The sequence below is a fragment of the Salvelinus fontinalis genome, chromosome 6, assembly GCF_029448725.1.
Source record: "Salvelinus fontinalis isolate EN_2023a chromosome 6, ASM2944872v1, whole genome shotgun sequence".
NCBI classification, from domain to species: domain Eukaryota; kingdom Metazoa; phylum Chordata; class Actinopteri; order Salmoniformes; family Salmonidae; genus Salvelinus; species Salvelinus fontinalis.
The window spans coordinates 7175758-7201325 of NC_074670.1; the positions used below are offsets into that span (position 1 = coordinate 7175758).

The window sequence follows — 25568 nt, forward strand, 5'->3', positions numbered from 1 at the left end:
GGGAGGCTGCCCTCTTGAGATAAGTGTGTAGATGGTATATTTAAGCAATAAGGCCCGAGGGGGTGTGGTATTTGGCCAATATTCCCGGGCTAAGGGTTGTTCTTAGGAACCATGCAACGCGATAAAAAGCAATGTTCTGATATACCACGGCTTTGAGCCAATCAGCATTCAGGGCTCGAACCACCCAGTTTATAATAATTCTTATGCCATGATCAAATCAGAACTTAGTGGATACAGAGAATCCCTATGAATAACACAGATAAAAGAGCTAAAATACTGGGTACATTAACCAACAATAACATCATGATCCTCACCATCACAACCACAATCTAATTGGACTTAGTTCTACTCTATAGAGAAGAACCCGACAGTATATTGGATATAAATAACAACGTTGAATGTTGAACCTTCATTGGAATTGATATCACTCATAAAAGAGTCATAGAGATCGTTATCAGAGGCCAATGACTATAGATTACCATGGTGTACTAGCAAGAGGCATACGGAATGGGGTTGTAGGCGTGTGCAATGCGCCTCACATCCATTCCAAGACATTGATTATAATCGGGAACAGTTTGCCCTTATAAATAGCCTCCTTTGAACAGTGGACAGATTACACATACATTGGACTCCATAGAAAGTAGTAATATTTTCCATTTGCATTGAGCCTGTCCATCTGCGTGGAAGGAACCATGAGGTGTTTACAGGTCTCCAACCAAGGCCTGGAAGAAAGGATCCCTTCCTATGAGGAACTGGAAAAGCTGGAGAATGAGGAGGCTGGGGACAGACCCAAATGGGACAACAAGGCCCAGTACATGCTGACTATCGTAGGTTTCTGTGTGGGACTGGGGAACGTCTGGCGCTTCCCGTACCTTTGCCAGAGCCATGGGGGAGGTAGGTGTTGTTGAATGTGTTGTTGAAGAGTAGGGTTGCAGAATACCGGTAACTTTCCTCAAATTCATGGGTTTTCCAGAAATCCCAGTTTGATAATTCCCTTAATACAGAGGTTAATACAGAGGTTAATACAGAGGTTAATACAGAGGTTAATACAGAGATTAATAGAGGTTAATACAGAGGTTAATACAGAGATTAATACAGAGATTAATACAGAGGTTAATACAGAGATTAATACAGAGGTTAATACAGAGATTAATACAGATATTAATACAGAGGTTAATACAGAGATTAATACAGAGGTTAATACAGAGGTTAATACAGAGATTAATACAGAGGTTAATACAGAGGGGAATAAGCAGGAAATACGGACGTTTTGGGAAAGTTACTGTAATTTTGCAACTGTGTTTCTTTATGTACATACAACAGCAACAGATAACCCCTCCTTCACCCTGCTTCTTGGTCTGTTCTCAGGTGCATTCATGATTCCTTTCCTGATCCTGCTGGTTCTAGAAGGTGTTCCTCTGCTCCATCTGGAGTTTGCTATTGGTCAACGTCTAAGGAAAGGCAGTGTAGGTGTCTGGTCTGCCATCCATCCATACTTGACTGGCATTGGTAAGCAAAACACTCCATAGGAATTTAGACATGGGTAAAAATAGACCAAATCTCATTGGGCCACGGTGTTGTGTTATGTTCCATAGGCATTGGATCCATGTGTGTGTCCTTTCTGGTCAGCCTGTACTACAACACCATCATGGCCTGGGTGATGTGGTACTTCTTTAACTCCTTCCAAGATCCGCTGCCTTGGAGCCAATGTCCAGTCAATGCCAACATGACAGGTAAGTCATCCATAGATAGCTGAGCTATAATGATGGAAAATGATTAACTTTATACACACCCCTTATTTCGTTACCTGTAACTCTGTCTTCAATTGCTTCATTCTATTGTATTTTACCATGTGAATGAATTAAATGAACTTTACCCAGGCCTGGTGTCAGAGTGTGAAAGAAGCTCTCCAGTGGATTACTATTGGTACAGAGAGACCCTGAACACCACCCCAGACATAGGTAACACAGGTGGGCTACAGTGGTGGATGGTCCTATGCCATGTGTCTGCCTGGGCGTTGCTGTTTATCTGCATAAGTCGAGGCATTGAGACTACTGGGAAGGTACGGCATAACTTCTGGACAGCAAATCACTTTATAACAGCAGCAGCTGTCAATGTCAAACTGATCACGGTTATGTTTATAGGCACTTGGTTATTGAAGCGCTGAATCAAGGTTTCCTTTTTAGGATATTATAGCCATATACAAAACATGACAGAATGATTTGTTTTACTAAACTGAACAAAAATATAAATGCAGCAAGCAACAATTGCAACAATTTTACTGAGTTATAGTTCATATAAGGAAATCAATTCATTGCAATAAATTCATTAGGCCCTAATCTATGGATTTCACATGACTGGGCAGGGGCGCAGCCATGGCCCGCCCACTTGGGAGCCAGGCACAGGCCCAGCCAATTACACGTATGTTAAGTCGATTGGGCATACTGCCATATTCTCTAAAATGACATAGTGGTTTAATTGAAGATAAATTAACATTAAACTCTCTGGCAACTGCTTTGGTGGCCATTCCTACAGTCAGCATGCCAATTGTACACTCCCTCAAAACTTGAGACATCTGTGGCATTGTGTTGTGTGACAAAACTGCACATTAGCACAAGGTGCACCTGTGTAATGATCATGCTGTTTAATTAGCTTCTTGATATACCACACCTGTCAGGTGGATGGATTATCTTGGGAAAGGAGAAATGCTCACGAACAGGGATGTAAACAAATGTGTGCACAACATTTGAGAGAAATGTTACCAGAGCGCTCAAATGACCCAGATGTTTTTAATAACAGCTTTGTTGACCTTTCTGACACCACTTTGACAGTGTAAACAGTTGTAGACAGTGTTCACGTTCTAATTTGAAAGTATTTTAGATATTTGTATTGCATATTGTATTATATACTGTATATACAGTGTATGTCACCATGGTGCAAACCTGGACAGAAAATTGTTGTAGTTTGTAGTTTATTTGAAAATACCAACTTTTCAAACACTCGAGGTAGACAAATATAGTTTATATAGAGTTTCAGCTCAAAGACAAACAAATGTAGTATTTTGAAAACCTCTCAAAAAACCAAATAATATTTGAAGGTATTTGAATATATGGCTGTCAAATATTTGATGAAGAATCCAAAAAATAAAACAGTTAGTTGAATTAGTCAAATATTTTATTATAAGCAAGTGGTTTGTAGGGCTCTTAGATATGAGTCTTAATTTAGCCTATAACCTAGAATGAAATACACGAGGGACAAGAAATCACCTCAACATTAGAGTAGAGCACTTTTGCAGCTTTAAACGAACAAATATATATTTTCATAATGAGTGAGACATAAGGTAGTACTGTAACACATGATATTAAGTTGTTATACTTGTGTAGTAACTTTGCCATTATTACAACAAGAACATTGACTTTGGCAGTTGTTTTGTAATTGCATAATACTGGAGTTATTACATAAGTGGAATAAGGAACAGACACAATTCCTCTTGTGTACAGTAGTTACAAAAACACTCAGGTCATTGATATGCGATTAAAATGCAATTGACAAAGTATTGTGTAACAACATGCTAATAAAATGTTGTTCCAAAAGTAAATTAAAGTTTATTACACAGGTGCAAGAACAGTTTAATGGTAAGTGTTACTGAGAAAGCTAACAGTAACAAAGTACGGCCATTAAGTGTCGAAAGGAAACTAAATGTCCCAACTACAGACAAAGGAGATGGAAAATCATGAGCGTTTGTATTCTGAGTAAACTATCCCTTTAAAGATGGTATAGTGTGCGTTTGACAACAAGAACACATGCCCTCAGATGTTCAAAGAGGTTCGAAGTTGTTTTTGCTAAGCATTCAACTTGCTGTTAGCAGTGTTTGCAAATGGCTTTGAATTACTCTGCAGTATTTTCAGGTATCAGAAAATGAATGGCAGCTTTCAACCTTTTCAGTAGCATGTTGAAGGAGTCATACAGTAGTTGAATATCACAACTTATTTATACTTATCTGTACAAAATATCATTGGTATAATTGGTTTAACTTGATTATGTGCACCTGGGGCAATGGACATACAGGAGAATGTACATTTACAAAATGTTCAGATAGAAATGTATCATGCAGATCAAATATATGACTGTCAGATAAATTGGAATAGTATAGGGCATTGTGTGTTGTCAATTCATTCTATTTCTATCTTCAACATGCAGTTCTAGATACAGCCCTGCCAGTGGAAGGCAGCCAATCCAATAGTTTCAGATAAATAGTCACTTCCTGAGATCTGTATTCAAATAGTATTTTTTTATCTGTATTCAGATAGTTGTAGTCATCTCCAAAGTAACTGTTTGTTACCCCAGAATTAGTTTTACTTTCCACAAAGCATAGTTAAAATTATAGTTATCCCAGGTCTGACATGGTGACATATCAGCAGTATATCACCCTAATGACATATCAGTAGTATATCACTCTAATGACATATCAGTACTATATCACCCTTGTGACATATCAGTAGTATATCACCCTACTGACATATCAGTACTATATCACCCTTGTGACATATCAGTAGTATATCACTCTAATGACATATACTGTAACTCATATATCTCAGCTTCTGTGACATTAAACTGCAATGGTAAAATGTGATTGTTTTATGTATCCATAGTGACATATATTTAACTAATGTCAGCTTGCGGAACATATTTATAATAGTTATACACTACCGGTCAAAAGTTTTAGAAAACCTACTCATTCAAAGGTTTTTCTTTATTTTTACTCATTTCTACATTGTAGAATAGTGAAGAATAGTGTAGACATCAACACTATGAAATAACACATATGGAATCATGCAGTAACCAAAAAGTGTTAAACAAATCAAAATATATTTTATATTTGAGATTCTTCAAAGTAGCCACCCTTTGCCTTGATGACAGCTTTGCACACTCTTTGCATTCTCTCAACCAGCTTCATGAGATAAGTCACCTGGAATGCATTACAATTAATAGGTGTGCCTTGTCTTTCCCTCTTAAAACCTATTAAGGATCTGACCCTTTAAAAAAAAAAATTGGCCTAAAATGACATACCCAAATCTAACTGCCTGTAGCTAAGGACCTGAAGCAAGGATATAAATATTCTTGATAGAATTTAAAAGAAAACACTTTGAAGTTTGTGGAAATGTGAATTAATGTAGGAGAAAACAACATATTAGATCTGGTAAAAGATACCATCATCTTTGAAATGCAAGAGAAAAGCCATAATGTATTATTCCAGCCCAGCCGCAATTTAGATGTTGGCCACTAGATGTCAGCAGTGTATGTGCAAAGTTTTAGACTGATCCAAGGAAGCATTGTATATCTGCTCAAAATGTTGTATCAAGACTACCCAAATGTTCATCATTGTGGACTCTCCTCAAACAATAGCACGGTATTCTTTCACTATATTAGCTACTGTAAATTGGACAGATTAACAAGAATTTATGCTTTCTGCCCACATCAGATATGGCTATGTCGTGGGATTTTTTTGTTACTTACAACCTAATGCTAATCACATTATCCTACGTTAGCTCAACCATCCCGTGGTGGGGACACCAATCCCGTAGAGGTTTTAATACATTTGAGCCAATCCGAAGAGAGCCCTATTTGTTAAAAGACCAAGTCCATATTATGGCAAGAACAGCCCAAAAAGCAAAGAGAAACGACAGTCCATCATTACTTTAAGACATGAAGGTCAGTCAATCAAGAAAATGTCAAGAACTTTGAATGTTTCTTCAAGTGCAGTTGCAAAAACCATCAAGCGCTATGAAGAAACTGGCTCTCATGTACCTCTGCTGCAGAGGATACGTTCATTAGAGTTACCAGCCTCAGAAATTGCAGCCCAAATAAATGCTTCACAGAGTTCAAGTAACAGACACATCTCAACATCAACTGTTCAGAGGAGACTGTGTGAATCAGGCCTTCATGTTGAATTGCTGCAAAGAAACCACTACTAAAGGACACCAATAATAATAAGAAACTTGCTTGGGCCAAGAAACACAAGCAATGGACAATAGAAAATTGGAAAAAGTGGAAATGTGTCATTTGGTCTGGAGTCCAAATTCGGATGTGTATTTCCCACCGCAAAGCATGGTGGAGGAGGTATTATGGTGTGGGGGTGCTTTGCTGGTGGCGCTGTCTGTGACTTATTTACAATTCAAGACACATTTAACCAGTATGGCTACCACAGCATTCTGCAGTGATACATCATCAAAGCTGTCATCAAGGCAAAGAGTGGCTATTTGAAGAATCTCAAAAATAAAATATATTTTGATTTGTTTAACACTTTTTTGGTTACTACATGATTCCACATGTGTTATTTAGTTCTGATGTCTTCACTATTATTCTACAATGTAGAAAATAGTAAAATTAAAGAAAAACCCTTTAATGTGTAAGTGTTGACATAAACTAATAAGTCCATGTTAGTATATTTGCAATAATAGTACACAAAACAGTAACTGTTCAAATTCATAACAGCATCCCTCTCTCCTCCCATTAGGCTGTGTATATCACCTCAACATTACCCTGTGGTCTCCTCCCATTAGGCTGTGTATATCACCTCAACATTACCCTGTGGTCTCCTCCCATTAGGCTGTGTATATCACCTCAACATTACCCTGTGGTCTCCTCCCATTAGGCTGTGTATATCACCTCAACATTACCCTGTGGTCTCCTCCCATTAGGCTGTGTATATCACCTCAACATTACCTGTGGTCTCCTCCCATTAGGCTGTGTATATCACCTCAACATTACCTGTGGTCTCCTCCCATTAGGCTGTGTATATCACCTCAACATTACCTGTGGTCTCCTCCCATTAGGCTGTGTATATCACCTCAACATTACCTGTTGTCTCCTCCCATTAGGCTGTGTATATCACCTCAACATTACCCTGTGGTCTCCTCACATTAGGCTGTGTATATCACCTCAACATTACCCTGTGGTCTCCTCCCATTAGGCTGTGTATATAACCTCAACATTACCTGTGGTCTCCTCCCATTAGGCTGTGTATATCACCTCAACATTACCTGTGGTCTCCTCCCATTAGGCTGTGTATATCACCTCAACATTACCCTGTGGTCTCCTCCCATTAGGCTGTGTATATAACCTCAACATTACCTGTGGTCTCCTCCCATTAGGCTGTGTATATCACCTCAACATTACCCTGTGGTCTCCTCCCATTAGGCTGTGTATATCACCTCAACATTACCCTGTGGTCTCCTCCCATTAGGCTGTGTATATCACCTCAACATTACCCTGTGGTCTCCTCACATTAGGCTGTGTATATCACCTCAACATTACCTGTGGTCTCCTCCCATTAGGCTGTGTATATCACCTCAACATTACCCTGTGGTCTCCTCCCATTAGGCTGTGTATATCACCTCAACATTACCCTGTGGTCTCCTCCCATTAGGCTGTGTACATCACCTCAACATTACCTGTGGTCTCCTCCCATTAGGCTGTGTATATCACCTCAACATTACCCAGTGGTCTCCTCCCATTAGGCTGTGTATATCACCTCAACATTACCCTGTGGTCTCCTCCCATTAGGCTGTGTATATCACCTCAACATTACCCAGTGGTCTCCTCCCATTAGGCTGTGTATATCAACATTACCATGTGGTCTCCTCCCATTAGGCTGTGTATATCACCTCAACATTACCCTGTGGTCTCCTCCCATTAGGCTGTGTATATCAACATTACCCTGTGGTCTCCTCCCATTAGGCTGTGTATATCAACATTACCCTGTGGTCTCCTCCCATTAGGCTGTGTATATCAACATTACCCTGTGGTCTCCTCCCATTAGGCTGTGTATATCAACATTACCCTGTGGTCTCCTCCCATTAGGCTGTGTATATCAACATTACCCTGTGATCTCCTCCCATTAGGCTGTGTATATCAACATTACCATGTGGTCTCCTCCCATTAGGCTGTGTATATCACCTCAACATTACCCTGTGGTCTCCTCCCATTAGGCTGTGTATATCAACATTACCCTGTGGTCTACTCCCATTAGGCTGTGTATATCAACATTACCCTGTGGTCTCCTCCCATTAGGCTGTGTATATCAACATTACCCTGTGGTCTCCTCCCATTAGGCTGTGTATATCAACATTACCCTGTGGTCTCCTCCCATTAGGCTGTGTATATCAACATTACCCTGTGGTCTCCTCCCATTAGGCTGTGTATATCAACATTACCATGTGGTCTCCTCCCATTAGGCTGTGTATATCAACATTACCCTGTGGTCTCCTCCCATTAGGCTGTGTATATCACCTCAACATTACCCTGTGGTCTCCTCCCATTAGGCTGTGTATATCAACATTACCATGTGGTCTCCTCCCATTAGGCTGTGTATATCACCTCAACATTACCCTGTGGTCTCCTCCCATTAGGCTGTGTATATCACCTCAACATTACCCTGTGGTATCCTCCCATTAGGCTGTGTATATCACCTCAACATTACCCTGTGGTCTCCTCCCATTAGGCTGTGTATATCAACATTACCCTGTGGTCTTCTCCCATTAGGCTGTGTATATCACCTCAACATTACCCTGTGGTCTCCTCCCATTAGGCTGTGTATATCACCTCAACATTACCCTGTGGTCTCCTCCCATTAGGCTGTGTATATCACCTCAACATTACCCTGTGGTCTCCTCCCATTAGGCTGTGTATATCAACATTACCATGTGGTCTCCTCCCATTAGGCTGTGTATATCAACATTACCCTGTGGTCTCCTCCCATTAGGCTGTGTATATCACCTCAACATTACCCTGTGGTCTCCTCCCATTAGGCTGTGTATATCAACATTACCCTGTGGTCTCCTCCCATTAGGCTGTGTATATCACCTCAACATTACCCTGTGGTCTCCTCCCATTAGGCTGTGTATATCACCTCAACATTACCCTGTGGTCTCCTCCCATTTGGCTGTGTATATCACCTCAACATTACCATGTGGTCTCCTCCCATTAGGCTGTGTATATCAACATTACCTTGTGGTCTCCTCCCATTAGGCTGTGTATATCAACATTACCATGTGGTCTCCTCCCATTAGGCTGTGTATATCAACATTACCCTGTGGTCTCCTCCCATTAGGCTGTGTATATCAACATTACCCTGTGGTCTCCTCCCATTAGGCTGTGTATATCACCTCAACATTACCCTGTGGTCTCCTCCCATTAGGCTGTGTATATCACCTCAACATTACCTTATGTGGTGCTGACCATCTTTCTGATCAGAGGCTTGACCTTGAAAGGCTCTTTGAATGGAGTGAAGTTCCTCTTCACCCCAGACGTGAGTAGTTAACATTACTATCCCGTCATCGAACAAAAGTATTTATTCAAAGTATATGATATTCCAAGTTCGGCCACAGATCCAGATCCACAAAGAGTGCATCTAAGGCCTTTTAGCTAGCGTTAATATATGAGGTAGTATGATAGAATCAAAACGACACACCTAACAACATTTCTCTGGGTGTGTGTTTCTCCAGATGAATGAACTAATGAACCCAACTACCTGGCTTGATGCGGGTGCCCAGGTTTTCTATTCATTCTCTTTGGCCTTTGGAGGTCTTCTGTCTTTCTCCAGCTACAACTCAGTGCAGTAAGTCCATACTTCTGGCTAATAACTACTAAATGACTTGTTGTTCACAACCCAGTTGAGACACTAAATCAATTCAAGACATATCATAACTTGTACATAACCACTGCAAGCTTAGGACCCAGTCCTACCTACCTCAAAGTGAGCACGCTTAACTTTCATCGTAAAATATTTCATTGACATTAATGCAGCCAAGGATTATGAAAAAGTTAAAGTGATGCTGCAATATATCTGGTTCAGATTAAACCATTATGGCTGGATTCTGATGGGGTACGACAGTTGAACTAGATTCAAACCTTATGGCTGGTTTCTGATGGGGTACGACAGTTGAACTAGATTAAACCTTATGGCTGGTTTCTGATGGGGTACGACAGTTGAACTAGATTCAAACCTTATGGCTGGTTTCTGATGGGGTACGACAGTTGAACTAGATTCAAACCTTATGGCTGGGTTCTGATGGGGTACGACAGTTGAACTAGATTAAACCCTTATGGCTGGTTTCTGATGGGGTACGACAGTTGATCTAGATTCAAACCTTATGGCTGGTTTCTGATGGGGTACGACAGTTGAACTAGATTAAACCCTTATGGCTGGTTTCTGATGGGGTACGACAGTTGAACTAGATTCAAACCTTATGGCTGGATACTGATGGGGTACGACAGTTGAACTAGATTAAACCCTTATGGCTGGTTTCTGATGGGGTACGACAGTTGAACTATATTCAAACCTTATGGCTGGATACTGATGGGGTACGACAGTTGAACTAGATTCAAACCTTATGGCTGGATTCTGATGGGGTACGACAGTTGAACTAGATTCAAACCTTATGGCTGGTTTCTGATGGGTTACGACAGTTGAACTAGATTCAAACCTTATGGCTGGTTTCTGATGGGGTATGACAGTTGAACTAGATTCAAACCTTATGGCTGGATTCTGATGGGGTACGACAGTTGAACTAGATTCAAACCTTATGGCTGGATTCTGATGGGGTACGACAGTTGAACTAGATTCAAACCTTATGGCTGGATACTGATGGGGCACGACAGTTGAACTAGATTCCAACCTTATGGCTGGATACTGATGGGGTACGACAGTTGAAATAGATTCAAAACTTATGGCTGGATACTGATGGGGTACAACAGTTGAACTAGATTCAAACCTTATGGCTGGATACTGATGGGGAATGACAGTTGAACTATATTCAAACCTTATGGCTGGATACTGATGGGGTACGACAGTTGAACTAGATTCAAACCTTATGGCTGGATTCTGATGGGGTATGACAGTTGAACTAGATTCAAATCTTATGGCTGGATTCTGATGGGGTACGACAGTTGAACTATATTCAAACCTTATGGCTGGATTCTGATGGGGTACGACAGTTGAACTAGATTCAAACCTTATGGCTGGATTCTGATGGGGTTCGACAGTTGAACTAGATTCAAAACTTATGGCTGGATACTGATGGGGTACAACAGTTGAACTAGATTCAAACCGTATGGCTGGATACTGATGGGGTTCAACAGTTGAACTAGATTCAAAACTTATGGCTGGATACTGATGGGGTACAACAGTTGAACTAGATTCAAACCGTATGGCTGGATACTGATGGGGAATGACAGTTGAACTATATTCAAACCTTATGGCTGGATACTGATGGGGTACGACAGTTGAACTAGATTCAAACCTTATGGCTGGATTCTGATGGCTGGGTTCTTAATGTGTTCTGTCTCTCCAGTAATAACTGTGAACAAGATGCAGTGATCATCTCTATCGTGAACGGAGCCACTGCCGTCTACGCTGCAACAGTCATTTACACCATCATTGGCTTCAGAGCCACAGAGAAGTTTGATGACTGTATTACTGGGTATGTACCTATAATAGAATTAAACTAGAGTTGTTGCATGAAGATATGAACTAACCTCGAAAGAAATGTTTTTGCAGAAATATCCTGACACTGCTGAATACATTTGATCTCCCCGAGGGCAACGTCACTGAGAACAACTATGATCACGTTCTCCAGAGTCTCAATGGAACACATCCAGAAGTCATTCAGGGGCTCAACTTGAAGATCTGTGACTTGAATTCTTTCCTTAGTGAGGTGATTCATTCATTTTTATAAAAGGGTAACTGAATGTAAAGTGTTACCAATATTTGTATAAGGTTTGGTGAGATGGATACAACACAAGTGGAGTATATGAGCCTTACTGTAAATATATCTTAGTTGCTAGGCATATGATTCATTCTCTCCTTGTCTTGCTACAGGGGGTTGAAGGAACTGGTCTGGCCTTTATCGTGTTCACAGAGGCCATCACTAAGATGCCTGTATCTCCTGTTTGGTCAGTCTTGTTCTTCATCATGCTCTTCTGTCTCGGCCTTTCCTCCATGTTTGGAAATATCGAAGGAGTTCTGGTACCACTTCAGGACCTGGGGGTTTTCCCCAAGAGTTGGCCCAAAGAAGCCATCGCTGGTGAGATGGCTTCTTTACACCATTACACCTTCCTTACACCATTTTGAAGGATGGAGATCCCTTTGTTAAATATCTTTATCTTCTTCTTCTGTTACAGGGACAACATGTGTCCTCTGCTGCTTTGTTGGATTAATATTTGTTCAAGGCTCAGGGAACTACTGGCTGGCACTCTTTGACAGCTATGGCGGGTCCATTCCTCTGCTGATCATTGCATTCTGTGAGATGGTTGGGGTTGTGTACCTCTATGGTATTGATAGGTGAGAAATAATATTAATTATTTGAGATGGTCAGTGTTCTGTACATCTATGGTATTGAAAGGTGATTAATACATTAATTCAGTGAGATGTTGGGGGTTACGTTACTCTATGGCATTGACAGGTTATCATAGAAACAAAATTCTGTTGGTCCTTACATTCACCATAGATTCATTAGAGTCTGGGCATTAATGAATGTTGACTATGTACGTTGTTCTAACAGGTTCAACGATGATATTGAGTTCATGATCGGCCACAAGCCCAACCTCTTCTGGCAGATCACATGGAGATTTGTCAGCCCCACCATCATGTTTGTCATCTTTGTGTTCTACTTTGTCACGAAAGTCCAAGAAACACCCATGTACAAAGCCTGGAATCCTGAATCGGTAACGTTTCACTTTGTTGTCAGTGGCCAAACTAGTTATGAAATGAGGAGATTTCTACTTGCTAATAGTAAATATGTAGAGCTGCACATGTTCTCTATTGGGTGTTTGAAAGGATCTCACTAGATAGTGGCATCAGTAGCCTACAAACACACTTAACTAGGTTATTACCGTTTCTTCGCAGGACAACTTCCCTACATTGGAGGAGAAGGAATATCCAACCTGGATCTTTGCCATAATCTTCATCCTGGCAGGAATCCCAGGTCTTTCTGTACCTCTTACGGCTGTTTACAAATGTTTGAGGAACCGCTGCTGCAAGAAGGATAGTGAGTTTAAACAAGATGACTTAAACACTATTGCCAAACAAGTTCACCTAACGGATGAGGCTACCAAGAACAAACCAGACATCCCAGAGACAGCAGATGGAAGATAGTGAGCAAGTCACTAGTCCCATTGTTGTTTTCATGACAGGCCTCCATTTGTTTACTTCATGCCACTGATAGCTGAAAGGAGTAGATACGTTTGAATGTTTTACACTGCAAGTTTTACACTACAAGTTTGTATGGAATGAGGTATGGCAGAAAAGCCATTAAAGCTTACATTGATTGACACATTGTTGTAATTTTTGTGCTGAAAAGTCAACATTAAACTAAATTATATCCTTTGTTCTTGTTATGTTCTTGTTATAGTATAGTCCTCGGGGATTACCATTCAGTGTGTAGTTCTGGTCTTGCTATAGTATAGTCCTCAGGGATTACCATTTAATGTGTAGAGCTGGTCTTGCTATAGTATAATCCTCGGGCATTACCATTTAATGTGTAGTGCTGGTCTTGCTATATCATTGTCCTTGGGGGTGACCATTTAATGTGTAGTGCTGGTCTTGCGACTTTGGGCTAATAAATATTCCAGATAATGTATTCATTAATTACTGGAATAATGAATTGATCAGATTTATTTGATTCATCTGTAACACACGGTAACACAAAACAATTACGGACAAAACAGAAAGGTAGACGAGAGGGTAAATAAGGAACATAATAAGGGAATAGAAATCAGGTGTGCGTAATCAAGACAAAAAAAAAGGAAAAAGGAAACATGGAACGGTGATGACTAGAAAGCCGGTGACGTCGACCGCCGAACGCCGCCCGAACAAGGAGAGGAGCCGACCTCAGCCGAAGTCGTGACAATCCGGTTATCCTGTTCAAATGAAAGAGGCACCATTAAAGGTTGCCTATAGAGAGACTCCTGAATTAACTCTATGAGTAGTTATCATTAATCGTTACAGTGTTAATTCTATCAACAATATAATCATTTTTACCATGTTCTCATTCTGAATAGTCGTCGAGGTCTGGAACCTCAAGAACCCAATAGCTCGCAAATTAACACAATGCCTCAAATAATTCATTTAAGTTTTTATTTACTAGACTAAATCAGTTGGAAATTTAGGTAGTTAAAGATACAATTTAAAAGCAGGGAATAACGGGATACAACACAGTTATTGAGGTGAGAATCTCCACAGGTCAATATGAATGAACTTCCATACTCGAGTCAGGCAGTACAATAGAATCTCCACAGGTCAATATGAATGAACTTCCATACTCGAGTCAGGCAGTACAACAGAATCTCCACAGGTCAATATGAATGAACTTCCATACTCGAGTCAGGCAGTACAACAGAATCTCCACAGGTCAATATGAATGAACTTCCATACTCGAGTCAGGCAGTACAACAGAATCTCCACAGGTCAATATGAATGAACTTCCATACTCGAGTCAGGCAGTACAACAGAATCTCCACAGGTCAATATGAATGAACTTCCATACTCGAGTCAGGCAGTACAACAGAATCTCCACAGGTCAGTATGAATGAACTTCCATATTCGAGTCAGGCAGTACAACAGAACATTCACAGGTCAATATGAATGAACTTCCATACTCGAGTCAGCCAGTACAACAGAATCTCCACAGGTCAGTATGAATGAACTTCCATACTCGAGTCAGCCAGTACAACAGAATCTCCACAGGTCAATATGAATGAACTTCCATACTCGAGTCAGCCAGTACAACAGAATCTCCACAGGTCAATATGAATGAACTTCCATACTCGAGTCAGGCAGTACAACAGAATCTCCACAGGTCAATATGAATGAACTTCCATACTCGAGTCAGCCAGTACAACAGAATCTCCACAGGTCAATATGAATGAACTTCCATACTCGAGTCAGCCAGTACAACAGAATCTCCACAGGTCAATATGAATGAACTTCCATACTCGAGTCAGGCAGTACAACAGAATCTCCACAGGTCAATATGAATGAACTTCCATACTCGAGTCAGGCAGTACAACAGAACATTCACAGGTCAATATGAATGAACTTCCATACTCGAGTCAGGCAGTACAACAGAATCTCCACAGGTCAATATGAATGAACTTCCATACTCGAGTCAGGCAGTACAACAGAATCTCCACAGGTCAATATGAATGAACTTCCATACTCGAGTCAGGCAGTACAACAGAATCTCCACAGGTCAATATGAATGAACTTCCATACTCGAGTCAGGCAGTACAACAGAATCTCCACAGGTCAATATGAATGAACTTCCATACTCGAGTCAGGCAGTACAACAGAACATTCACAGGTCAATATGAATGAACTTCCATACTCAAGTCAGGCAGTACAACAGAATCTCCACAGGTCAATATGAATGAACTTCCATACTCGAGTCAGCCAGTACAACAGAATCTCCACAGGTCAATATGAATGAACTTCCATACTCGAGTCAGGCAGTACAACAGAACATTCACAGGGTTGATTTTGTTTTTTGGAATTGAAAGAGACAATGTGAAAGGGGTTCACCAACACAGGCTTTCACAACCGTGACCCTATAGAGAGCTTCACCAACCAGGAATAGACAATGAACTAGGCAATCAGTTGGCATCCGAATGTGGACAATGCCGGGACAGTATTGACCATGGGCTCGTAAATTAGACCAGCCGTCTTACAATTACTCAATGACTTCCACCACGTCACACACAACGCCACTTTCAGAGGAATTTAAGAATGCAATAGGTCATGTACTTGAATGCCGATGTTTCTTGACCAAGTGGATTCCTCTAGGATGGGATGGAGAAAAAAAGGTCCATTGTCCTCTTCTCTTGACAGTAGTGATATGAGTCCAGCAGGCCAAAAATAGCTCACAGCCAAAGGAGTGAGACCCACCTCTCTCTCTCTCGCGCAGTCCTCAGTCCTCAGTCCTCAGTCCTCAGTCCCGGAAGGTAAAGTGTATTAGAGTTGTTTTCATTCTTTCTCTGATCCAGGTCGGGATGTATTGTGAAGTCAGTCCGTTGGTCTTGAATGAGCAACAGTGCGTTTCGCAGGATCCCCTCGGGGATGATTGCTTCCATCTGAGTAGGATACTTTTTCATCGATCGGTGTTTGGTTTCCAAGAAGATGGAATCATTCGTCCATTGGGCGTGGCCGCACCTCGCAGATACTTGATCTTGTCGTCTGTTAGTAAGTCCTATAATTTATAGGGATACTCACAGAGTGCGGGCTTATGATAGGCACCACGGGACCGCCCTGTGTATTCTAAGGATTCAGTACATCCCTGTTCTCTGTGACAAACCTGAGATATCCTCATAAGTGCCCACAGCATGTTCCTACTGCACAAAACACAGTTCAAGAATCTCGAGGATAACGGCATTATTCAAGATGGTGGGGGTATTGATAGGGGAGTATCTAGATGGAAAATGCCATTGATTACTATGATAAAATGATAACCATTGTCATGTATTTATTATACCACAGAGCCTGGCCCAGTTGCAATTTCTACTGGCAGATAAAAATAACATGTTTTATTGTCACATAGACCAGATAGGTGCAATGAATGTCTTGTTTTACAGGGTCAACCATAGTAGTAAGGCACCCCTGGACTAACTTAAGTTTAAGTGCCAAGGGCACATCGACAGAGTTTTCACCTTGGGTATTCGAACCAGAGGCCTTTCGGTTACTGATGCAACACTCTAACCGCTAGGCTACCTGCCGCCTTCATGGAGGCTGATCAGTCCCTTCACGTTCGTCATTTTTGTCTTCTACTTCGACGGCACAGTCCCTAAGAAGCTCTTTTAGAAAGCTTGGTACCCTGAATTGGTAATATTCCCTCTAAACACAATAAGCAACTAAACTACAGAGTTTTGAGACGTAGAAACTGATAAAAAACACAATAAGATATTGATGTCACAATCGACAGTAACAGATTACATTCACAGGTTATGTTAGATACACAAGTCAGTGCATTGCTTCAGTTCATGTTGATAGACTAGCTCATACTGAGACTTTCTTTGCAGGAAAACTGTACCATATTAATGAATTTTATTGTGTGTCCCTTTCGGGAAAGTTGTCTTGCTAATTTGGAGTTGAAGCCATATCCAGACTGGATATACGGTGCATTAGGTGTCACTGGTGTAGAGAGGAGTAGGCAGGAGGCAGTCACAGGTTTAGAACTACTGAATTTATTTAAGGACCATAGATCAAAGCGGGATGAAACCCAAACGCTGTTGTGCTTAAATTATATCTTTATAAACAAAAAGGCACAGGGCAAACCCAAAGTGCAAAACATAAAGTGCTCAGGAAATAGTAGAAGAAATTCCTCTCGGGAAAACAAGTAACATTTACAATGACCGACAAAGACAAATGGCAGAGGGAGTATATATACAGTGATAGAGTGGGGATTGGAACCAGGTGTGTGTAATGATGACGAGACAAGTCCAGGGTTGATGAGAGAAGGGTGTTTGCCAGCAGCACGTTCGGCAGAAGCTAGAAGGCCTGCTACGCTGAATGCCTGAGCTGAACAGAAGGGGGAGCCAAAGCAAAGGCTGGTGTGACAGTACCCTCCCCCCGAGGCGCTGCTCCAGCAGCGTGGCACCGCTGACCTTGGGAACAACCCCGGAGATGCTGTGCGGGTCGGTCAGGATGACGCCTGTGGAAGTCTCGAATGAGAGAATGATCCAGGACGTAATGTGCCGGAACCCAGCACCGATCTTCGGGACCGTACCCCTCCCAGTCGATCAGGTACTGGAGAAGCCCTCCATGACACTGTGAGTCCAACAGGCTGCGGACGGAGTATGCTGGGGCCCCCTCAACGTCCAAGGGAGGGGGAGGTGCGTCGTGCGGTCCAGCACTAGCCAAGGGGCCAGCTGCTACCGGCCTGAGGAGAGATACATGAAATGAGGGTGAGTTACGGTAATTGATGGGGAGCAGTAATCTGGGAGCAGTAATCACCTCATTGACTCTCCTCAGGACTTTGAACGGGCCCACAAACTGAGGGCTCAGCTTCCGACAGGGCAGGTGGAGGAGCAGGTCCTTCGTAGAAAGCCAGACCCTGTCACCGGGCTGAAAGACCGGGGCCACACTGCGGTGCCGATTGGCCTGCGCCCTCTGCCGGAGGACGATGCGCTGGAGACGGGTGTGCGCGGTATTCCATGCCTCCTCGGCACGCCGGAACCAATTGTCCACCACAGGAGCCTCGATCTGACTCCAGTGCCAGTGTGCCAGGGCCGGCTGATAGCCTACAACACACTGAAAGGGTGTGAGGTTAGAGGAAGAGTTGATGGAGGGAAGGTGCCCACCCAGTTCCTGATATACCCTTTCCACCTACCCACTTGATTGGGGACGGTACCCGGAAGTGAGGCTGACCGTGACCACCAGTCGTTCCATGAAGGCCTTCCAGACACGGGAGGTGAACCGAGGACCACGGCCAGACATGTTGTTCTCCGGCGTCCCGTAGTGCCGGAAGAAGTGAGAGAAGAGAGCCTCTTCAAACGACAGGCTTTGGAAAACTGCCCCTCCGAGGGGGGAAGGTCTGTGACAAAGTCCACAGAGAAATGGGACCAGGGTTGTTGTGGAACCGGCAGCGGGTGGAGTTTGCCATAGGGGAGGTGTCTAGGTGTCTTGCTTTGTGCACCGGTGGAGTAGGAAGAGACGTAACCCAGATATCCCGGGCCAAGGTGGGCCACCAGTACTTGGCGGAGAGACAGTTGATAGTACGGGCTATACCCGGGTGCCCCGACACAGTGTGTGCCCAGGTGAGGAGATGGTCCCGCACATCAGAGGGCACGTAGATACGCCCCCTTCTGGACAGTGTGCAGGTGAGGACTCATATCGCAGGCTTGATGGAAGTCCACGTCCACATTCCACACGACAGGAGCAACAATGCTGGACAGGGGAATAATGGGTGTCACTTTCCTTGCACAAACACAGTGCCCTTGATTAAACAAAACAACGAGGTGAGGCTGAACCTTCAGATCGCACGGCTGCCTTCATGTTTCTGTTGATTTGGCAGGTACTCAGGGAGCATGGTTGCCTTCGTGTTTCTGTTGATATGGAGGGTACTCAGGCAGCACGGTTGCATTCGTGTTTCTGTTGATATTGCAGGTAATCACGCAGCACGGTTGTCTTCGTGTTTCTGCTGATATGGCAGGTACTCAGGCAGCACAGTTGCCTTCGTGTTTCTGTTGAAATGGTAGGTGCTCAGGCAGCACGGCTGCCTTCGTGTTTCTGTTGATATAGCAGGTACTCAGGCAGCACAGTTGCCTTCGTGTTTCTGTTGATATGGCAGATACTCAGGCAGCACGGCTCCTCCTTTTCTCTTCAGACTAGGTGGAGACTGATGTAGAGTTAGAAAGAAAGGAAGTTCCTCATGTAATATATGCAGGCTGAGAGGACATTGTCAGGCCAGTAGTTGCATACCATAGTTCACACAGACCAGAAGATGGATAGTAATGAGATGAATGCAGTTGATGAGGCTATAGGTTTGGCTGTGGGTCTGGGTAATGTCTGGAGATTCCCTTACTCGTGTCAGATCTATGGAGGAGGTAAGAGTCCTTCATCTACACTATGGCGTCGAGAAGAACACTACATTTACCAGTGTATTTATGTTTCTACTGGTGGTGAGCAGAACAGTTGTAGCTGAGACCACCTTATTCAAGTCAGATTCAAGACTGAGACCAAAGATATTCAAGTCCAAGTCAAGACCAAGACCAGAGCAAGTTGAGTCAAATTCAAGACCATCAAATATTTGGGATAAACAAAACAGAGACCATTCAAAAAACAGTCTTAACTTGAGATGTCCTACAACACTGGAGCAGAAATCAGTCTGAGGTTTTAGGGCCAACAGAAGTTGGTATTTAGATCTCAAACAGGCCAGCGAGATGGGAAATGTCCTACTGTTAGAGCACATTGTTTAGCTTGTTCTGTTTGGCGCTTAACCTAAGCACATAATCTCTGATGTTAGTCTTACCTGTCTTTCTCCCGCTTTAGAAGTACTATCAGGATGGTTCAAGATCATGCCATTTTGCTAACCTGTCTGTGATGTTATACTGTTTCCATGGTAACGTACTGTTGATGCAGTGGACAAGTACAGTATCCAGCGCTCAGCTCCTAAAAGTGAGAATCTATTGTGAGAAATTAGTGTTGCAAAAATCTGGTAACTTTCCAAAAATTGCCAGGTTTTCTATACATCCTGGATGGAAGGCTTCTGGAATCAGGAGGGACTAAGCAGGAGATCCGTGAATCCTCCAACCAGGATTTCTGGAAAACCTGGTAATTTGGGGAAAATTACTGACATTTTGCGACCCTATGAGAAATATACAGTATAGGACCACTATGGTATTGGAACTGAACCTCTATATGAACAAATGACGCCGACAGATATGGTACCCATGCTTCTAGCTGCTAGGCAACTTTGCAGTATTTTGTATTATTTCCTAGATTATTAGACCAGAATTTGTTTTGTGTTATTACATACAGTCGGAAAGAACATTATGATGTCGGAGCTGCGGTAACTCACCAGCATTACCAGTATTATGACCAGTAATACGACTTTCCCGAATCGGATCCTTGTTCATACCCACAGGGCAATTGAACTGATTCCAGAGGCTGATCCAAAACACTGCCGGCGGAGAAGAGGTATTCGGAGTGGACTTCTAGTCCGACTCAGGAGGCGTGCACACCACCCACTGCTTCCGAGTATATTACTCGCTAATGTTCAGTCTCTGGATAATAAAGTCAATGAGCTCAGGGCGAGGATTTCCTTCCAGAGAGACATCAGGGATTGTAATATACTCTGTTTCACGGAAACATGGCTCTGTCGGGATATACTGCCTGAGTCCATACAGCCAGTTGGGTTCTCAGTTCATCCCGCAGACAGGAATAGATATCGCTCCGGGAAGAAGAAGGGCGTGGGTGTATGTTTCGTGATTAACTACCCTCGGTGTGATTGTGATAACATACAGGAACTCAAGTCCTTTTGTTCACCCGACCTCCCAAGAGAATTCTCTTCGATCATAGTCACAGCCGTGTATATTCCCCCTCAAGCCAATACCACGATGGCCCTAAAAAAACTTCACTGGACTTTATGCAAACTGGAAACCACATATCCTGAGGCAGTATTTATTGTAGCTGGGGATTTTTCACAAAGCAAATTTGAGGAAAAAGCTACCGAAGTTCTATCAACACATTGACTGTAGTACTCGTGCTGCTAAAACACTCGACCACTGTTACTCCGACTTCCGGGATGCCTACAAGGCCCTCCCCTGTCCTCCCTTCAGAAAATCAGATCACAAGTCCATTTTGCTCCTCTCTTCCTGTAGGCAGAAACTAAAACAGGAAATACCTGTTCAACGCTGGTCTGACCAATCGGAATCAACGATTCAAGATTGTTTTGATCATGCAGACTGGGATATGCTCCGTGTAGCCTCTGAGAATAACATTGATGAATACACTGATACGGTGACTGAGTTTATCAGGAAGTGTATAGGAGATGTGACTACTAAAACCTACCCTAACCAGAAACTGTGGATAGATGCCAGCATTCGCGCAAAACTGAAAGAGCGAGCCACCGCATTTAACCATGGCAAGGTAACTGGGAATATGGCTGAATACAAACAGTGTAGTTATTCCCTCCGTAAGGCAATCAAACAGGCAAAAGCTTCAAGTTCCTCGGCGTACACGTCACTGACAAACTGAAATGGTCCACCCACAGTGTGAGGAGGCTGAAGAAGTTGGGCTTGGCACATAAACCCTCACACACTTTTACAGATGAACAATTGAGAGCATCCTGTCGGGCTGTATCACCGCCTGGTACGGCAACTGCACTGCCCGCAACCGCAGGGCTCTCCAGAGGGTGACGCGGTTTGCCCAACGCATCACCAGGGGAAACTACCTGCCCTCCAGGACACCTACAGCACCCAATGTCACAGAGAGGCCAAAAAGATCATCAAGGACAACAACCACCCAAGCCACTGCCTGTTCACCCCGCTATCATCCAGAAGGCGAGGTCAGTACAGGTGCATCAAAGCTGGGACGGAGAGACTGACAAACAGCTTCTATCTCAAGGCCATCAGATTGTTAAATAGCCATCAGTAGCACGTTAGAGGCTGCTGCCCTGTATACATAGACCTGGAATCACTGCCACTTTAATAATGGAACAATGGTCACTTTAATAATGTTTACATATTTTACATTACTCATATCATATGTACACTACCGTTCAAAAGTTTTGGGTCACTTAGAAATGTAACATCAAATTGATCAGAAATACAGTGTAGACATTGTTATTGTTGTAAATGACTATTGTAGCTGGAAATGGCAGATTTTTTATGGAATATCTTCATGGGCGTACAGAGGCCCATTATCAGCAACCATCACTCCTGTTTTCCAATGGCACGTTGTGTTAGCTAATCCAAGTTTGTCATTTTAAAAGGCTAATTGATCATTAGAAAACCCTTTTGCAATTATGTTAGCACAGCTGAAAAATGTGGTCCTGATTAAAGAAGCAGACTATTTTAGACTATTTGAGCATCTGGAGCATCAACATTTGTGGGTTCGATTACAGGCTCAAAATGGCCAGAAACAAAGAACTTTCTTCTGGAAGAAGAAATTCATCTTTTTGAAGAAATTAATTTGTTGAAAACTGTTCAAGTATCGTCTTTCTCTCTCTTTGAGTCAACTAATCACCACATTTTATGCACTGCAGTGCTAGCTAGCTGTAGCTTATGCTTGCAGTACTAGATTCATTCTCTGATCCTTTGATTGGGTGGACAACATGTCAGTTCATGCTTCAAGAGCAGTTTGGAGGATGTCCTCTGGAAGTTGTCATAATTACAGTGTAAGTCTATGGAAGGCGAGAGAACCAAGAGCCTCCTAGGTTTTGTATTGATGTCACGTTCCTGACCTGGTTTCTGTTAGTTTTGTATGTGTTAGTTGGTCAGGACGTGAGTGTGGGTGGGCAGTCTATGTTTTCTGTTTCTATGTTGGTATTGGGTGACCTGATATGGCTCTCAATTAGAGGCAGGTGTTTTTCATTTTCCTCTGATTGAGAGTCATATTAAGGTAGGTGTGTTCACACTGTTTGTTTGTGGGTGATTGTCTTCCGTGTCTGTGTCTGCGCACCACACGGGACTGTTTTCGGTTTGTTTTGTACATCGTTCTTTGTGTAGTCTATTTTCCCTGTTCGTGCGTTCTTCGTGTTATTTGTAAGTTCGTATTGTTCAGGTCTGTCTACACATTCGTTTTGTTATTTTGTAGTTTATTCAAGTATAGTTCGTGTCATTGTTTCGTCGTGTCTAATAAATCATTATGTATTCAACACCCGCTGCGTTTTGGTTCAATCCATGCTCCTCCTCATCCGAGAAGGAGGAATCTGACAACGATCGTTACAATTTAAGTAAATGTACCCAGAGGAGGACGGAAGCTAGCTGTCCTCCGACTACACAATGGTGCTACCCTACAGAGTGCTGTTGAGGCTACTGTAGACCATTGCAAAACAGTGTGTTTAAATCAATTATTTGGTGACGTGAATATGGTCCTCCCCTTAATCCTCTGAAGAGCCTCCACTGGGTATACTAAACTTGTGCTATTGATCCTACTTAAACTGTGTCAAGGGGTCATCTCTTGCACAACTCAATATGGGGGAATGTGAGTTTAGATTAAAGCCACAATCTGGAGTTTTACTAAGGAGGATGGTCCTCCCTTTCCTCCTCTGAGGAGCTTTCACTGCTATAGACATACCATTCAAGCTCCTTCAGACTCCAAAACAATCTACCCAATGTTCTCAGCTATTCTAATATCTGGTGGTCTAACTGGTCGTGGCCTAGGTGGTCTAGCGGTAATGCCGGTGTCAGAATAGGTTTCAAATCTGGCCTTTACTGCCCTTTGACTCAAACTCTCTCTAGCTTTCCCCACTGTCGTCCCCTCTCGCTCTCTCTGGTTAATAAAGTCAGAAAATACATACAGATATACATTTAATAAAATAATAATAACATAGAATCAGTCATGGATAATCATGTATTTGTCTGTTTGTTTTATTAGGATTTGTCACAACTTCCGCCGAAGTCGGCTCCTCTCCTTGTTTGGGCGAAGTTCGGCAGTCGACGTCACCGGCTTTTTTATTTCAGCTAATGAAACATGGAATCAAGACTTTTACATATTGTGTTTATATTTTTGTTCCGTATAACTTACATACGGTGAAGAACTTTGTGTAATTTGTTATGGTTTCATGTTATCACTGGTCCAGTTTTATCAGAGCTCAATTGGTCTCGTGTGTGTGTGTGTGCACGCATGCGCGTGTGCGTCTGTGTGTGGGTTTTTGTCTGTGTGTGCATGTGTCATACGAGTGACACGGTTATCCTTTCTGTGGTGCAGGGGGGACAGAGATATTGTCCCCTCATTGTCACGTGCTTTGGAATACTCTGGCTGCTTTTGTTGTCCCTCGTTCTGCTTTTCTGGCACTTTCATACAATGGTGCATTTTTACACACTGATTCTATCAAGCCTTTCAGACTACTATAGCTTGAATTCCAGGTCTCCGGGAAGAGGAGCATCTCCATGTAGGATACATGGCAAAAGACACCTCATTAAGGAGCACCAGCAAGGATTCACCCTAACATCAGAGCCAAGGTGATGTTGGGATTGTTTCAGAAATGTCTTGAGAAGTGTTCATATCTGTCTTTTTACATGGAGGACTGGAAATGTTGGCTTGGTTTTGCTCTGCAGTTTAATGCACATTGAAGCAGCACATCGACGCATAGGGCTAGAAAGGCTCAAATGTATTTGTTTTCAGGGATTTAAGTTTAAAATGTGTTTATGTGTGTTCTTGGCTTGATGCATTGTGAAATGTCTTCCTGAGGTACAGTATATTGTTGCCAGATTTGAGGTAAACAGAATGTGTACCCTGCTGCAGATCATTTGACCTCATGACCTATGGGAGCCATCTTATATGTAGGCCTCAGAATCTGAACTGCAAGTCATGTTCAATAACACTGAAATACTATTTGAAATAATTTCAGACAGTCAAAGCACAAACAACTTGAGATCAACATTTGCGGTGTGATGTACTTTCTGGTTGACAATATTTTGTCTGAGATACGTTTATCTAAGATGGTTTCTGAGATATGAAAGGATAAGGTACAAGATGTGTAGACTGGTGGCACTAAGATAATTAACATGATGGTTTATGAATCAGAATCCATCCTGTCACTGAACATGATCTGATCTTGTCAAAAGCAACCAGATACTGGCTTCAACAGATGAACATGTTAGACATGGTTGAGGCTTAATAAGGTGCCCTTTTACTTCATGTCAACAAACTTTTCTTAAACCTGTCATTTAAATGTTGATGTGCTGTTAGAATGAATTGAACTTCTAAAGCAGGGGTGTCAAACTTATTCCATGGAGAGCCTAGAGTCTGCTGATTTTTGGTTTTCCTTTCAATTAAGACCTAGACAACCAGGTGAGGGGAGTTCCTTACTAATTAGTGACCTTAATTCCTCAATCAAGTACAAAGGAGG

General features: G+C 42.5%; 1 protein-coding gene across 1 annotated transcript; it reads left to right on the forward strand.

Moving 5' to 3' along the window:
• The first annotated feature begins 569 nt into the window (after positions 1-569).
• On the forward strand, positions 570-13327 carry LOC129856897 (sodium-dependent neutral amino acid transporter B(0)AT1-like). Its single transcript, XM_055924655.1, has 12 exons — positions 570-894; positions 1369-1509; positions 1596-1733; positions 1881-2062; positions 9200-9310; positions 9507-9619; positions 11355-11483; positions 11561-11717; positions 11882-12086; positions 12184-12343; positions 12564-12726; positions 12908-13327. Exons 1-12 carry the CDS (start codon positions 693-695, stop codon positions 13154-13156), a joined length of 1950 nt encoding a protein of 649 aa, XP_055780630.1. The 5' UTR covers positions 570-692; the 3' UTR covers positions 13157-13327.
• Positions 13328-25568: the final 12241 nt, after the last annotated feature.

Bases quoted from the DNA above. Each gene is read 5' to 3' on its own strand.
- LOC129856897 (XM_055924655.1), top strand. From the start codon at position 693: ATGAGGTGTTTACAGGTCTCCAACCAAGGCCTGGAAGAAAGGATCCCT. The intron at 1,734-1,880 runs GTAAGTCATCCA...AACTTTACCCAG, and splicing joins AGTCAATGCCAACATGACAG to GCCTGGTGTCAGAGTGTGAA. The intron at 12,087-12,183 runs GTGAGATGGCTT...CTTCTGTTACAG, and splicing joins GCCCAAAGAAGCCATCGCTG to GGACAACATGTGTCCTCTGC.